The following is a 16,463-nucleotide window of genomic DNA, read 5'->3' as shown; positions in this document are numbered from 1 at the left end:
TGTGAGCGTGAGGGATGATTTTTCTGGATAGGTTGTAAATCTTTGATGATGCACTGGAGAGTTTTTAGTTGGGGGCTGAAGGTGACAGCTAGTGGCGTTCTGTTATTTTCTTTGTTGGGCCTGTCCTGTAGCAGGTGACTTCTGGGTATCTCCAAGTTCTGTGTTAATGTAGAACCAAATTAAGACAACACTGGAGTAATTAAACAGCCTTCATAAGGAGACATAATTGCTCATCATACACTAGCCTAATGGTATTCCAAGGCAAATAATGGTGTGAGCTTTCAAACTACAACTGAAAAAGGTCCATGTACTTTTATGTAAAAAGATAAGAGATTCAGTACATATAACTAGACAAACTCACTACAATTCATACTATTTATACATTTTCCACATATTTACTACATCTAGCAGAATGTGTAAAAACACATTACAGATGGGTTATTATTATTAGGTAGTTCTGTACCTAAAGGTACATTGTCATGTTTTCATATGCCCAAGTAATGCACATTTCATAACAAAATTAATCAACATATTTCAATCTTTACCATACAATAATTAAGTCATTTTGAAAACTTAGTTACATCACTTTTAAAATTGATTGTTTCACACTTTCTTTGTTCCCTAAGAAACAGTTTACAGAATTAATTATCTGTGTTCAAACTATTTTGAACCCCACATTTTGTGAGTAGTGTCATTTTGAGTGCAGTAAGAACTGACCCACACTTACTTTCCTTTCTGGCTCAAACAAAACAGACTTGCAAATGCTCCATATCTTGTTCTAATGACAGGTTAACATGCCCCCTTACTGTACTGCTGAAGTTGTTGAACATGTTTCAGTAAATGAATGTTACAACGTAGCTTTTGTTATTAGTAGTTGAAAATATATCAGAATATGGCAGACTTGGAAAGTGGTCTGTAATGCTGGAGACATTTTCCACACTATAGGACTTCAGTAAAGAATACCTGTTGAAAAGAGATGTATCCAAGACAGAAATATACAAAAACATTTGCCTGTCTTTGTGTAGCACCTTCAGTTTGTCTGTCATCTCATTGTCTCCGCTTTTGTAGATTGTTAAATTTTGCTCTAGAAATTGGCCCTTAACCTCACTGTTTATTTGCAGCTTTCGCAATCCCAAAATGGCCAGGTATTCTGTTGGTAGAGGAGTGGAGCCACAGAGTGAAAGCTTCAGGTAGTGCACCACTGTAAAGTTCAACAGCATTCCAAGCACGGTCGTATCTGTGAACCAAATTGTTAGGTCACTGTGGTAGCTGGCTCTATCTATTGTATAAGGCAAGATGGTTTTGCAACTGCACATGAGGTTTGCCAAGCTGTAATCACAATCATGGATATCAGCAGAACAGCTGCAGTTGCGAATTGTGTTTTCCTTGGTGAAAATCAGAGTGTTGTTCTTTTGACCTCTCACAAAACTGTTAAGACAGAAACCAAGAAAGCCAACCAAAAGGAAATGGTGCTTATGGCAGGATACTGACATCATGCTTCCAGGCATCTTGTCTTCTTTTACTGAGTGATTCTTATCATTTGCCATTACCTAATGAGAATAAGAGTAACTTTATTATATTAGGGTTCACTTAATCGTTAAGACTTTCTCCCACTCATTGTCTGACTTGTCTATTCAGGGCTACACTGCCACTTTACAATTTACCCTAAGTTAGGGGACAAGATGGGTGAGGTAATATCTTTTATTGGACCAACTTCTGTTGGTCAGAGAGACAAGCTTTCAAGCTACAGAGACAGGGCCAGCTCTAGGTTTTTTGCTGCCCCAAGTGCAAAAAAAAAAGGGGGGGGGGCCCGAGCACCACCCCTTGAAAAGTGCCGCCCCAAGCACGTGCTTGGTTTGCTGGTGCCTAGAGCTGGCCCTGCACACAGAGCACTTCCTCAGGTTAGGGGAGACACATAGCTTCACTGATCCCAGTGCAGGTCAGAGAACAAACTGTGACTCCATTGGATTTCTTGCCACTTCTTCTACTCGGGGAGGAATAAATTGTTTTATCCACTTTTATAGAACAGCTTACTTTCCCCTGTGCACTTCGCCAGATACTCTGGCTGACAAGGGTGAGGGCAAAGACAGGGCTCCTCCTACTCCTTGCTCCTATCAGTTTCCTCCCAGTGCACTTGCTTGCTGGCAGGAATATTGAGTGAGTGCTGATAACCCCTGCAACACTAGCTGCAGTGGAGGGCAATCTGAGCAGGGAAGTAAAAGGTGGGGTCTTACTGCCTCTTACTCCCCTGCATGCCTGAGTAAGGGCTGTGACAATCTAGCCCTTAGAATGTGAACTCTTTGTGGGTAGGGACTGTCTATTACTATGTGTTTGTACAGTGCCAAGCACAATAGTGTCCCTACATTCATTCTAGGCATGCCTGTAATAGAAATAATAAAGACATGGAGATTTATAAAGAACAAATTGTATCTCAGTCATTTAATCTTTACTGTTTTATAGCTCTCATCACAGCTACGGTTAAGTACCAAACCAATATGAACATTCTTCTCTCAGGCTATAGTCTACACGTATGGCGATGTGTAGACTATACACACTGCATGCCCCCCAGCATGGGTATAAATAGCAGTGAGGCACTGCTTAAATGAGTAAAGACATGACAGAACCTTAGGATACATATCCTACACAGCTCTCTACTCACCCAAATAGTGTGTCTCCCATCTACACTGCTATTTTTAGCAGTGTAGTGTCCCGACCCTCCAGCAACAGGAAAAGGGTCTGTCAGGGGGGGAGGCAGCAGGGAAATGCCGCAGCAACTCCCGCTCTTGGAGCTGTTCCTTGCTGCAGTGAAAGACTCGGGCAGCGGGGCAAGGCTCCAGCAGGGGGAGGCAGGGGAACAATACACTGCTAATAATAGCAAGTGTAGATCAGGGGGGCACTGATTGGGCAAGTTAGAGAGCCGTGGTGAGTGCATCCCTATGGTTCTGGTGTGTCTTTACTCTACTCACCTAAGCAGTGCCTCACTGTCTACACTGCTATTTATACCCAGGCTGGGAGGGGTATGGAATGTCTGTACTGTGTAGACACCAGATTCAGACAGCATCTTACAATCAGGCTGTGGTGATTTGCCCTCATCCTGAAAAAAAAACCACTTTTTCTTCTGAGTAAAACTAGAACAGGCCATGAAGATTTTATGAAGTAAAACACAAAACATATACATTCACTTCATATGCATAATTATTCCTCAAACATAAAAAGGCATTCTGTCCAAAATGAAGAGCTTGTTGGATCATATTAAAGAAGTTCTGTATTAAAATCTCAAATGAGTTTGATTCCCCATAGTTTAAATTCCAGGGTATTACTAATTAAGAGGTCTCTTGGTTTTTGGTACTGTTTTTCTCCCTCTATGTGTGAAACTTGCAAGCTGCTAATTGTGTTAGTACATTCTAAGACAGAGTCTGTTCTCAAAGCAATTCACAGAGAGAGAGACTCAAAGCAATACTCTAACAACAGAAACAGCACCCAGAGACTCCCCACCCTTTTGTTGTATTAACAATTGTGATTAAAATAGAGATAGAGGATGTATGTGGATGGATGCTTGGTGTGGATAATAACTGAATGATCAGGGAGGTGCCAGCCTAAGAATCCAGTGTCCATCGGCTGAAGAAGGCATCAAGTGGAAATAACCAGAGGACCCCCCCCTCCCCCCGGAGGGCAGACTGGAATCCACCCAACAGCCTCAAGAATGGGAGAACCAAAGAACAAGATAACATCTAGCAGCACGGAGCCGCCAGGAATGTGCTATCTGCTGATTGATTCAGCAACAGCATGATGAAGCAATTCCCACAGACTGGCATAGGAAGAAATTCCTATAAAAATAGACTCTAAAAAGTGAGCACTTTGGGGTCTGATTCTGCAAACCAACTTCCAGGAGCATCAGATGAGCATCTGACAAGGCCCTGCTCCCTCCTCATGTCCAGGCCACCTGGCCAGTGGCTTGGCATGAGCAACTCTAAGGCTGGTAACTATGATAACAACCTTGCAGAACCTGTGTGTGTGTTTGTATGAATGAATGTGTGAATAAATATGAGATTGAATGGAATGTTATAGCTATAACTAACTGCTTACTATGATTCTTTCTGTATTCACAATAAATGTGGTCATTTGCCTTTTTCCCTTTAATAAGATCCTGCTGGTTTTTATTTTATTGGTATAACAAGCTTGCAATCTTGTAAGTAAAATACAAGAACACAATAATTTACTCCTCTGGTCTGCTAACTGGCTAGGCCCACCAGACTTTTGTATTTGTTCGGAGATACTTTTACCAGCTTATTTACTTTTTCAGAATCTAACCTGTTGCCCAATTTAGATTTAACCAGACCAAATATGCTAAAAACACACTTGATTGATACTGGGCTGCTTAAACAAGGGTGTGGGTCTTTTAAAATTTGACACAATTTTGAATTCAATTAATTTTACTTCCATAATTTTTCACCATTATGATGCAACCAAGTGTGCAACAACTCCTTTCCTGAACATAAATTTTAAGCAGAAGATGAATGGAGATTACTCATGAATGAACCTGATGCTGAAGAGTTGCTAAAGAGCCTGACACCGGGACTTAAATTATCATCACATCTATGTTTTCATGATGACAACGGCATGGAAAATGTCTCACTTTCAGGATCATTAAGTTAATGTTCTACTCTTCCATTTCAATAGACAGAGTTTCAGTGACTCCTTTAATCTTGAAGAATCTGAAAAACTGACTTTCTGCACCTTTTGAGATGGATATAACTCCTGTCTTACTACTTATCAAGGTTTACATTTTATTTCAAAATAATTATTTTTTTTCATTACTTCAAAACTTATTTCCTACACTCCCTTCAACTTTAGACATGTAGAATCAGATAAGTTTATACAAAGTTTGATCATCACTAAACACTAACCATATGTTCGCAGCACTGATCTGCAGCTTTCACATTTATTACTGGTAAAACCACATAGTGAATTCAACTCAAGACAGAAGACTCAAGACAGAAAACTAAGATGAGCTAGTCAATTATGTGGTCTGCTGGCCTTCCGAAAGCATTGTTGTAAACGGACAATTCACAGCTCCATCTTCTCCCCTCTCTTCTGTGTCCAAACACAGGTGATTCCACTCCTTATTTATGACCCTCTATGCAGTCGCCTTTGACTTCACCCATTCTCTTTCTCCTCCTAGCTTCTAGACAGTTCTATAATTTTATTACTGTCTTGTAATAGGCATAACAAAAAAATCTTTATTTTCTTACCACTTTCCTTTTTACTTTTTGGGGCCAGATTCAATGATATGTTCTGCCTCCTTTACGCTACTTCATCAAAGAAAAGTAGCAAAGCAAAGCAGTTTAACAACCTTCATGTGTGCTACAGACAACAGAGTAGATTCTTCATTCTGCCCAAGCTCCCCTTGGGTGCACTGGATGGGGGAGCCACAAGAGCTAATAGGGACACCTTGATCTTCAGCCATCCAGCCCCATGTTTTTACAGTATGTAGTACAATGGTACCAGATCCTGACTGTGGCCTTTGGTCCCTACCACAGTGGGTATAAATAATAAATACCATGGGCAGTGTGTGACTCCTGCATTTGGGGAGGCTGGGTGTGAGCACCAGAAGCTTCCTAGAAGTGGGGGAGGCCACTGGTGCCTGGACTGTGGCCCCTCCCCCTGCTCCACCCTGAGGCCTCCTCCCCCAAGGCCCTGTCCACACTCCACTCCAGGCCCCGCTCCTGGTTGGTCCCCTACCCTTTCTACCCCCTCCCCCAAAGCTCTCCCCCTCCTACCCGCCACTCCCTCCTCTCCGCCCCCGAGGCCCCCCACCCACTTCTTGTGCCTCTTTGTCCCCTCCCCTGAGGCCGCCGCCACTCGTGCCTCTTTTACCCCTTCCCCGAAGCCGCCCTACCCACTGCTCGCACTTCTCCGCCCCCTCCCCTGAGACCTCCCCTGCCCACCGTTCCTCAGAGGGGGTGGAGAGGTGTGAGCGGGATTAGGATCCTCGGGGGAAAGAGGCAGAGCAAGGGTGGGACCTTGGGGGGAAGAGGGAGTTGGGGCGGGAAGAGGAGAAGTGTGGGCAGGGTGATGGGGGAAGAGGACAAGTGGGAGCAGGGCCCTGGAGTGGAGCATGGGTGGGGCTATGGCCCAGATGCCCTTTTGGCAGCAGCGCTCTGAAGGCGGCAGGCTGGCGGCAGCACCTCTAGAGAGAGGTGCGCCACATCCTGTTTGGAGAGGCTTAGCCTCCCTGGTCTCTTATACCTGCCAGGCATGGGAGAGGGCCCACCCCAGGGGGAATCTTCCCTCCCTCATGCTGCCCCACCGTGACCTCCCTGAATCCCTGAGCCATCGCCCCGCCCCCCGACCCAACCCCTGTTAGCCAGCCCCCGGATGATGCCATGGAGGGCTGGGCCCTAGTACAGGGGAAGCGGGGCAAGTGAAAGGCTCGAGCTCTGCTCCTTCCCACCAATGCGGAAGCCCCCCTGAAGACCAGGAAGGGGGCACCGATGCCAGGCCTTCCGCCTTGCCCCTGGGTGGAATTTGTCAACCAGTACCAGCTGGGGAAGACATGGCAGCACCGGAGGGCAGTACCACCCCTCCACTGGAGTCCCTTCCCTCAGAGGCCCCCGATGGAGCCCTTCCTGCCCCCTTAACAGTTGAAGCCCCTGCGAGCCCCGAAGTGAGCGTCGCTTCGGGTGCCGGGAGGGAGAACCCCGGGGTGGTGGAAGGTGATCTCCCCTCCATTTATGAGGAGATCGAGGCCCTGGGTCTGACCTTGGTCACCCAGGGGGAGGATGACCCTCTGCCAGCAGTCCTCGATCTAAGTGACCTCACCTCAGCCCCCCTTTCCCCATGCTCCCTCCCCCTAACTGCTGCTTCTGCTCCTGCCTCTGAGGGTCCCCTGGGCTCTTTCATCTGCCCGGCACAGGTGGCACCCCGCTGATGGCCACCGAGCCTACTGAGGCGATGGCCAGTGCCACGCGGCCAGGACCCGAGTCCCATGGGGTATCCCTCATAGGTGTGGGGCAACCGACCTCCTTCCCGGGCGGGGACCCTACTGAACACTTTCCACCTCCCGATGCCGTGGCTGCCACACCAGCCATAAAGCCTGAGCCCAGCATCATTGAGGGTCCCCTTCCCACCCCCCAGATCCCTGAGCTGAACAGAGAGGGGCCACCTCCCAGCTGCCCAGCTGCTGGGGCTCAGGATCCTGCCTCTGTCCCTCTCCCCGACTCTGCTCCTGCCCCCTGCCCTGCCCCTACTCTTAAAAAAGGAAAAAAAGATAAATACTACAGTATTCCGATGCTAAATACTACTACTACTAATAATAATAATAAATAATATCCTGCCTCAAGATAAGAGATAAGATACTTGGGTGGAAATATTTTTTTACTGATTAATTTGAAATCTTATATAGTAGGACCAATTAGGACCAAATTGTGCCCATGGGTGTGGTTCCCACTGAAGCCAGCCAGAATCTTCTTTGAATCCGAGAGAAGAATTTAGCCCTTAGAATATTTAAATGTTCTCCCATCTCTAGAACACATGTCCAGTGCATCAGAAAGCCAGTACAATAAAAGCTGATTGTTTAAAAAAATGTCCTCAAGAAACTAATAGTAATAATATATAATAATGTATAATTAATGAATATTCACAGGGTACCAATCCAAACCTGATTTAATTAAACAATGGAGCCTTTTAATATACAAACGTTTGTGTAGCACCCTATTAACAGAATATTTTAAAATGCATTTAGTAGCTTGTTAGATTAGCCTTGTATTAGTAATCTGTGGTTGATCCTCAGAGGACAGCTCCCTGCTAATGGGTTTGCTTTGGAGCAAGATATTCTGGATTCAGTTCCTCCTGACAACCCTACAAAGAGCATTGTTATTCTAGGATACATTGAACATTAAAATTATAAACATCATTGCATCTTGATAGAATGACTTCTTTGTCCTTTTAATTACACTCCAAATTTACAGTTTACAAAAGAGGTACATTTCAGTCCACTTATTTCTTTGATGTTTGGTCACACACTAGTATATTTACAGAAATTATGGTGGCCAGTAAATGCCCCAGGATTTACACATCCACGAAAAGAGGAAGATGAGTGTTCTAGAGAACAAACTTTAATGAGCTCACTCCAAGGAAATTTAATTTCATGCTCACCTTCCATGTCTAGCAACTATTTTAAAAGTTAGAAAAACATGTTTCTCTTGAATTCAGGATACAGACAGCTTCTTGTTGAAATTAAATATTTAATCCAAATTCCACAGCATTATCTCTCACAACATACCAGAAATGCCACCTGAACATTTAGTTAATGTTAAACTTCAAAGGTCAAGTACAACCATTCTGTAACTCCCCTGATATTATGCAGTTACACAAGCAATGAAGTTGGCCCCAAACATCTAAGGATCCAATCATGCATTATAATGAGAATTCTACTACCATACTTTTACATTATAATGAGAATTCTACTACCATACTTTTACATTTGGTTTATTTTTCCTTGGCTTGAGGCTATGATAAAATAAATCAGAATATTTACAGTATCACTATTGTGTCATAAATGCAGTAATATTCCCCTCACACATTGCCGAGAATGATCTGGATTTATCTGTTTTGAAGATAGTATTTTACAAGCAAAATTCATAGATAAATTTAGCAGCAGTATGAATTTAATCTCTATAAAAGAGATTTTAATTAAAGTGCTATATGAGCCTGCCACTCAGAATTTCTCCTGAATCGCAAACACCAACCAAAATCAATAGAAGTTTAATGATTTTTCAAAGTTCTGAAAGCGTATAACCATGACAAAAAACAAAAGCAAAACACATTTTTTTGATAAATTCTCATCAGAGCTAACTAGTTATTCCTCTGCTAATTCTTTGCACTCACCTGAGCTTTGCTTTGCTTTGTTACTCTCATGCAGCCACCATAGGAAAATTCTGTTTCACAGTTAGTTTAGTCACAAGCTGTGTTCTGTATCTTGGTATTGAATGAAGCTTTATCTCCAAAAATACTTGCTATCCTCTTTTGTTCCTTGCAACTCAGAAAAAATCATAGCAATAAGTACTGCATGCTAAGTTTTGGTGTGTTTTTGGCAAGCAATATGCAGGCAGTGAAATATCTGTTGTAGGTTATACAGTGTCCACAAAATATTAAAATCACCTGCACTGCACTGCTATTTGAGCCTCCAACTATCTACAAAGAAATATGCATTACATAACTCCTACTCATGCTACTCTGCTGTCTGCACACTTTGGGGGTTTTGAAAAAGGTTTTTGTTGATTTTTTAACAAGCTTTTCTGCAAAAAAATAAAAATATAATAAAAGTAAGAAATTAGTTAGAAAACAGTGATAAAACCTGAACACAGCAGCTTAATGGCTCCTACCCTTAGATGCATCTTTTGGATAACTATTAGTGCTGTGGAGGGGCTGTTAGAAGGGCAAGGGTCACAACTGAACAGGCAGGAGAGAACCCCTGGGAAGTCTGGAGGAGCTGGAAACCTGGAATATGATCATGAGGCATCAGAGAGGCTCAGAAGGCACTGGGAGTCTGTAGGAAAGAAAAAGTGGAGGGGGGTTCTAAAGGAGAAGGCAGTAGAGTTCGAGACTGGAGAGGGAGAAGTGAAGTGAGGAACAAGAGCCTAAGCCCTGGTCTACGCTAGGACTTTAGGTCGAATTTAGCAGCGTTAAATCGATGTAAACCTGCACCCGTCCACACAATGAAGCCCTTTATTTCGACTTAAAGGGCTCTTAAAATCGATTTCCTTACTCCACCCCTGACAAGTGGATTAGCGCTTAAATCGACGTTGCCGGCTCGAATTTGGGGTACTGTGGACACAATTCGATGGTATTGGCCTCCGGGAGCTATCCCAGAGTGCTCCATTGTGACCACTCTGGACAGCACTCTCAACTCAGATGCACTGGCCAGGTAGACAGGAAAAGAACCGCGAACTTTTGAATCTCATTTCCTGTTTGGCCAGCGTGGCAAGCTGCAGGTGACCATGCAGAGCTCATCAGCACAGGTGACCATGATGGAGTCCCAGAATCGCAAAAGAGCTCCAGCATGGACCGAACGGGAGGTACGGGATCTGATCGCTGTTTGGGGAGAGGAATCCGTGCTATCAGAACTCCGTTCCAGTTTTCGAAATGCCAAAACCTTTCTGAAAATCTCCCAGGGCATGAAGGACAGAGGCCATAACAGGGACCCGAAGCAGTGCCGCGTGAAACTGAAGGAGCTGAGGCAAGCCTACCAGAAAACCAGAGAGGCGAACAGCCGCTCTGGGTCAGAGCCCCAAACATGCCGCTTCTATGATGAGCTGCATGCCATTTTAGGGGGTTCAGCCACCACTACCCCAGCCGTGTTGTTTGACTCCTTCAATGGAGATGGAGGCAATACGGAAGTAGGTTTTGGGGACGAAGAAGATGATGATGAGGAGGTTGTAGATAGCTCACAGCAAGCAAGCGGAGAAACCGGTTTTCCCGACAGCCAGGAACTGTTTCTCACCCTAGACCTGGAGCCAGTACCCCCCGAACCCACCCAAGGCTGCCTCCTGGACTCAGCAGGCGGAGAAGGGACCTCTGGTGAGTGTACCTTTTAAAATGCTATACATGGTTTAAAAGCAAGCATGTGAAAGGATTACTTTGCCCTGGCATTTGCGGTTCTGCCTTTGCAAAAGGTTTCTGGGGAGGGCAGCCTTATTTCGTCCTTCATGGTAGGACACTTTACCACTCCAGGCCAGCAACACGTACTGGGGAATCACTGTAGAACAAAGCATTGCAGTGTATGTTTGCTGGCATTCAACCAAAATCCGTTCACGCGGTGGGAGGAGGCAAAATGCGACCTTGTAACGAAAGCACATGTGCTATGTATGTAATGTTAACAGCAAGGTTTACCCTGAAAGAGTGTAGCGACTGTTTTATAAAATGTGTCTTTTTAAATACCGCTGTCCCTTTTTTTTTCTCCACCAGCTGCATGTGTTTCAATGATCACAGGATCTTCTCCTTCCCAGAGGCTAGTGAAGCTTAGAAAGAAAAAAAAACGCACTCGCGATGAAATGTTCTCCGAGCTCATGCTGTCCTCCCACACTGACAGAGCACAGACGAATGCGTGGAGGCAAATAATGTCAGAGTGCAGGAAAGCACAAAATGACCGGGAGGAGAGGTGGCGGGCTGAAGAGAGTAAGTGGCGGGCTGAAGAGAGTAAGTGGCGGGCTGAAGACAGGGCTGAAGCTCAAATGTGGCGGCAGCGTGATGAGAGGAGGCAGGATTCAATGCTGAGGCTGCTGCAGGACCAAACCAGTATGCTCCAGTGTATGGTTGAGCTGCAGCAAAGGCAGCTGGAGCACAGACTGCCACTGCAGCCCCTCTGTAACCAACCGCCCTCCTCCCCAAGTTCCATAGCCTCCACACCCAGACGCCCAAGAACGCGGTGGGGGGGCCTCCGGCCAACCAGCCACTCCACCACAGAGGATTGCCCAAAAAAAAGAAGGCTGTCATTCAATAAATTTTAAAGTTGTAAACTTTTAAAGTGCTGTGCTTAAAGTGCTCTGTGGCATTTTCCTTCCCTCCTCCACCACCCCTCCTGGGCTACCTTGGTAGTCATCCCCCTATTTGTGTGATGAATGAATAAAGAATGCATGAATGTGAAGCAACAATTACTTTATTGCCTCTGCAAGCGGTGATTGAAGGGAGGAGGGGCGGGTGGTTAGCTTACAGGGAAGTAGAGTGAACCAAGGGGCGGGGGGTTTCATCAAGGAGAAACAAACAGAACTTTCACACCGTAGCCTGGCCAGTCATGAAACTGGTTTTCAAAGCTTCTCTGATGCGTACCGCTCCCTCCTGTGCTCTTCTAACCGCCCTGGTGTCTGGCTGCATGTAACCAGCAGCCAGGTGATTTGCCTCAACCTCCCACCCCGCCATAAACGTCTCCCCCTTACTCTCACAGATATTGTGGAGCACACAGCAAGCAGTAATAACAGTGGGAATATTGGTTTCGCTGAGGTCTAAGCGAGTCAGTAAACTGCGCCAGCGCGCCTTTAAACGTCCAAATGCACATTCTACCACCATTCTGCACTTGCTCAGCCTGTAGTTGAACAGCTCCTGACTACTGTCCAGGCTGCCTGTGTACGGCTTCATGAGCCATGGCATTAAGGGGTAGGCTGGGTCCCCAAGGATACATATAGGCATTTCAACATCCCCAACAGTTATTTTCTGGTCTGGGAATAAAGTCCCTTCCTGCAGCTTTTGAAACAGACCAGAGTTCCTGAAGATGCGAGCATCATGCACCTTTCCCGGCCATCCCACGTTAATGTTGGTGAAACGTCCCTTGTGATCCACCAGAGCTTGCAGCACTATCGAAAAGTACCCCTTGCGGTTTATGTACTTGGCGGCTTGGTGCTCCGGTGCCAAGATAGGGATATGGGTTCCGTCTATAGCCCCACCACAGTTAGGGAATCCCATTGCAGCAAAGCCATCCACTATGACCTGCACATTTCCCAGGGTCACTACCCTTGATATCAGCAGATCTTTGATTGCGTGGGCTACTTGCATCACAGCAGCCCCCACAGTAGATTTGCCCACTCCAAATTGATTCCCAACTGACCGGTAGCTGTCTGGCGTTGCAAGCTTCCACAGGGCTATCGCCACTCGCTTCTCAACTGTGAGGGCTGCTCTCATCTTGGTATTCATGCGCTTCAGGGCAGGGGAAAGCAAGTCACAAAGTTCCATGAAAGTGCCCTTACGCATGCGAAAGTTTCGCAGCCACTGGGAATCGTCCCAGACCTGCAACACTATGCGGTCCCACCAGTCTGTGCTTGTTTCCCGAGCCCAGAATCGGCGTTCCACAGCATGAACCTGCCCCATTAGCACCATGATGCATGCATTGGCAGGGCCCATGCTTTCAGAGAAATCTGTGTCCATGTCCTGATCACTCACGGGACCGCGCTGACGTCGCCTCCTCGCCCGGTATCGCTTTGCCAGGTTCTGGTGCTGCATATACTGCTGGATAATGCGTGTGGTGTTTAATGTGCTCCTAATTGCTAAAGTGAGCTGAGCGGCCTCCATGCTTGCCTTGGTATGGCGTCCGCACAGAAAAAAGGCACGGAACGATTGTCTGCCGTTGCTCTGACGGAGGGCGGGGCGACTGACGACACGGCTTACAGGGTTGGCTTCAGGGAGCTAAAATCAACAAAGGGGGTGCCTGTACATCAAGGAGTATTTCAGGCAGGACTTCACGGAGGGTTCCAATAAGAAATGGTGCACCTAAGTTATTGTTCTTATTGGAACAAGGAGGTTAGCCTGGCCTCTGACTGATACATGCCTAGATTTACCTCGCTGCACCTTCTCTGTGAGTGACTGCAGTGTGACCTACAGGAATGAGTCCCCTAGACAGGGGAGGAGGCAAATGAGTACAAAACAAATCTGGTCTATTTCTTGTTTTGACCCACTCCATCTATCTTTTATATCTTTGGCTGGCAGCAGACGGTGCAGAAGGACTGCATGCCATCCACATCTCATGGCTGCTCGGCAGAAGATGGTACAGTACGACTGCTAGCCATCCCCATCTCTTGCCTGCCTGGCAGAAGATGGTACAGTACGACTGCTAGCAGTCCGTATCGCCTGCCCGCTCACCATAAGACGGTTCAATAGGACTGACTGCAGGACTAAAGAGAATGACCTGGTCAAGTCACTCCAAATTTAGTCCCTGCGCCCATGTCTGCCCAGGCGCTCCCAGCCGACGTGGCCAGAAGCACCTCGGACACGACGAGGACGACTACCAATCGTATTGCACCGTCTGCTGCCAGAAGGCAATGGGTTGCTGCTACTGTGCAGCAAAGCCATACCGCGTCTGCCAGCACCCAGGAGACATAGGGTGACGGTTACCTGAGCAGGCTCCATGCTTGCCGTGGTATGGCGTCTGCACAGGTAACTCAGGAAAAAAGGCGCGAAATGATTGTCTGCCCTTGCTTTCACGGAGGGAGGGAGGGAACGGGGGGCTGACGATATGTACCCAGAACCACCCGCGACAATGTTTTAGCCCTATCAGAGTGCTCCATTGTGACTGCTCTGGACAGCACTCTCAGATGCCCGATTGTTTGCCGTTGCTTTGACGCCGGGAGGGGCGCTTACAGGGTTGGCTTCAGGGAGCTAAAATCAACAAAGGGGGTGGCTTTACATCTAGGAGTATTTCAGGCAGGACTTCACGGAGGGTTCCAATAAGAAATGGTGCACCTAAGTTATTGTCCTTATTGGAACAAGAAGGTTAGCCTGGCCTCTGATTGATACATGGCTAGATTTACCTCGCTGCACCTTCTCTGTGAGTGACTGCAGTGTGATCTAGAAGAATGAGTCCCCTAGACAGGGGAGGGGGGGAAGCAAATGAGTACAAAACAAATCTGGTCTATTTCTTGTTTTGATCCACTCCATCTATCTTTTACATCTTTGGCTGGCAGCAGACGGTGCAGAAGGACTGCATGCCATCCACATCTCATGGCTGCTCGGCAGAAGATGGTACAGTACGACTGCTAGCAGTCCGTATCGCCTGCCCGCTCACCATAAGACGGTTCAATAGGACTGACTGCAGGCAGGACTAAAGAGAATGACCTGGTCAAGTCACTCCAAATTTAGTCCCTGCACCCATGTCTGCCCAGGCGCTCCCAGCCGACGTGGCCAGGAGCACCTCGGACATGACGATGACGGCTACCAGTCGTACTGTACCGTCTGCTGCCACAAGGCAAGGGGTTGCTGCTACTGTGTAGCAATGCCGTACCGCGTCTGCCAGCACCCAGGAGACATAGGGTGACGGTTACCTGAGCGGGCTCCATGCTTGCAGTGGTATGGCGTCTGCACAGGTAACTCAGGAAAAAAGGCGCGAAATGATTGTCTGCCCTTGCTTTCACGGAGGGAGGGAGGGAACGGGGGCCTGACGATACGTACCCAGAACCACCCGCGACAATGTTTTAGCCCCATCAGGCATTGGGATCTCAACCCAGAATTCCAATGGGCAGTGGAGACTGCGGGAACTGTGGGATAGCTACCCACAGTGCAACGCTCCGGAAGTCGACTCTAGCCTCGGTACTGTGGAAGCGCTCCGCCGAGTTAATGCACTTAATGCACTTAGAGCATTTTCTGTGGGGACACACACACTCGAATATATAAAACCGATTTCTAAAAAAACGACTTCTATAAATTCGACCTTATTCCGTAGTGTAGACATACCCTCACAGAGAAAGGGACATAGGACACAAAGGGTCTGAAGAGTATGCAAGGATGGGAATTTTTGGTTTGAACTAGGTAGACAAACCTTTTCCTGCTTAGCCAAACCACATCTCTGAACTATTTGGTTTAGTCATCACAAGTGTGGCTATGTAGAACTGGACAACAATTTCAGGATTGTTTTTTTGTTGTTTTTGTTTTTATAAGATTCTTCATTGAAATTTCAAATTTAAATTAAAAAAAGAGGGAAAACATTTTAACAAGATTTTTGTGATCTCTCACGACTCATGGTGGGTTACACCTTCCTGAAACATAAGTTTTACTGCTTTGCAGGGAGACTCTCTTAGTTTGGATTAATTTTTAGAGAGTTTTTAAAAGCCACTAGGTGCTGGAACGGGCTCGCAGGGACACTCAGAAGCTCCTTGTTAAAATTCTACCACTAAACTAAAGGGAAGATTAGGGTGATTTCCTGCTGTCTAATGGGACTGGATTTTCCATTGTGTCCAAGGTTGCATCATGGCACAAAGTGGCTTTAGGACTAGAGAATCTGGGCTATGTAATCCACCCCTCCTCCTCACATACTCTCATTCTCTGGATGTTGCTTAATTACCTTAATAGAGACAGTTTATCCCTGGGGCTCTTTAAAATACTTCTAGAGAGTAGTCTATGGAATTCAGAAGATTGCATTAAATGTTAGGTACTTTAATAAAATTTCACAGAGAAGGAACTTGAGCCCCCGCCCTGAAAGGCCTGTTGTACACAACACCCCATTTCAAATCACACTTCGTTGAACACTCCGCTGTACTATCAATATACCCCCTACATTTTCAGAAACCAAGAGTAAACATTTCCAGTGAAATGTGTTTCCTATACATTTGTTGCCCTCCTTCCTTGGCTATGGTTAAGAGACAGTGTTTTGGACATAAAAAAAATGAATAGATGGTCCAGTCAGTCCCCCGTTCCTCTTTGCAATCCAGGCACATTTGGAAGAAGGGATTTATCACAGGCTAACAGGGACATTTTCTTGTGGGAACTCCTCATTAAAATATTAATGATACATGGCTATTTAAAAAGTCTCTGCCACTGTACAATTTGTTTTTCCTTAGACATGATATTTCCTTGACAGAATCAGCAAGTACCATAAAAGTAAGAAATTGTGACCATTCCACATGCAGGTTTTTTCAGCTTTTCAATTTGTACTTTGAAAGACTGTAGAGCTCAGAGAACCATTACTTCTTGAATTTCAAATT

At 46.0% G+C, this 16,463-nt stretch overlaps 1 protein-coding gene across 3 annotated transcripts in view; it reads right to left on the bottom strand.

Annotated features, from left to right (window-relative positions):
• Positions 1-296: 296 nt before the first annotated feature.
• The window catches only part of EPCIP (exosomal polycystin 1 interacting protein), a 37,135-nt gene continuing 20,968 nt past the window's right edge, over positions 297-16,463 (bottom strand). For 2 of the 3 annotated variants that reach the window (XM_075133080.1, XM_075133074.1), the window contains one exon: positions 297-1,550. In XM_075133080.1, the coding sequence (XP_074989181.1) occupies positions 834-1,547 (714 nt within the window). In that variant the 5' untranslated portion in view covers positions 1,548-1,550 and the 3' untranslated portion in view covers positions 297-833. Of the gene's footprint in view, positions 1,551-8,889; positions 9,300-16,463 lie in introns of all 3 variants that reach the window. The other variant, XM_075133072.1, reaches the window with a different exon arrangement.

Source organism: Caretta caretta, chromosome 1 (assembly GCF_965140235.1).
Source record: "Caretta caretta isolate rCarCar2 chromosome 1, rCarCar1.hap1, whole genome shotgun sequence".
NCBI lineage: Eukaryota > Metazoa > Chordata > Testudines > Cheloniidae > Caretta > Caretta caretta.
Note: the sequence above shows the minus strand (reverse complement) of the source record. Positions and strands in the feature narration are given on the sequence as shown.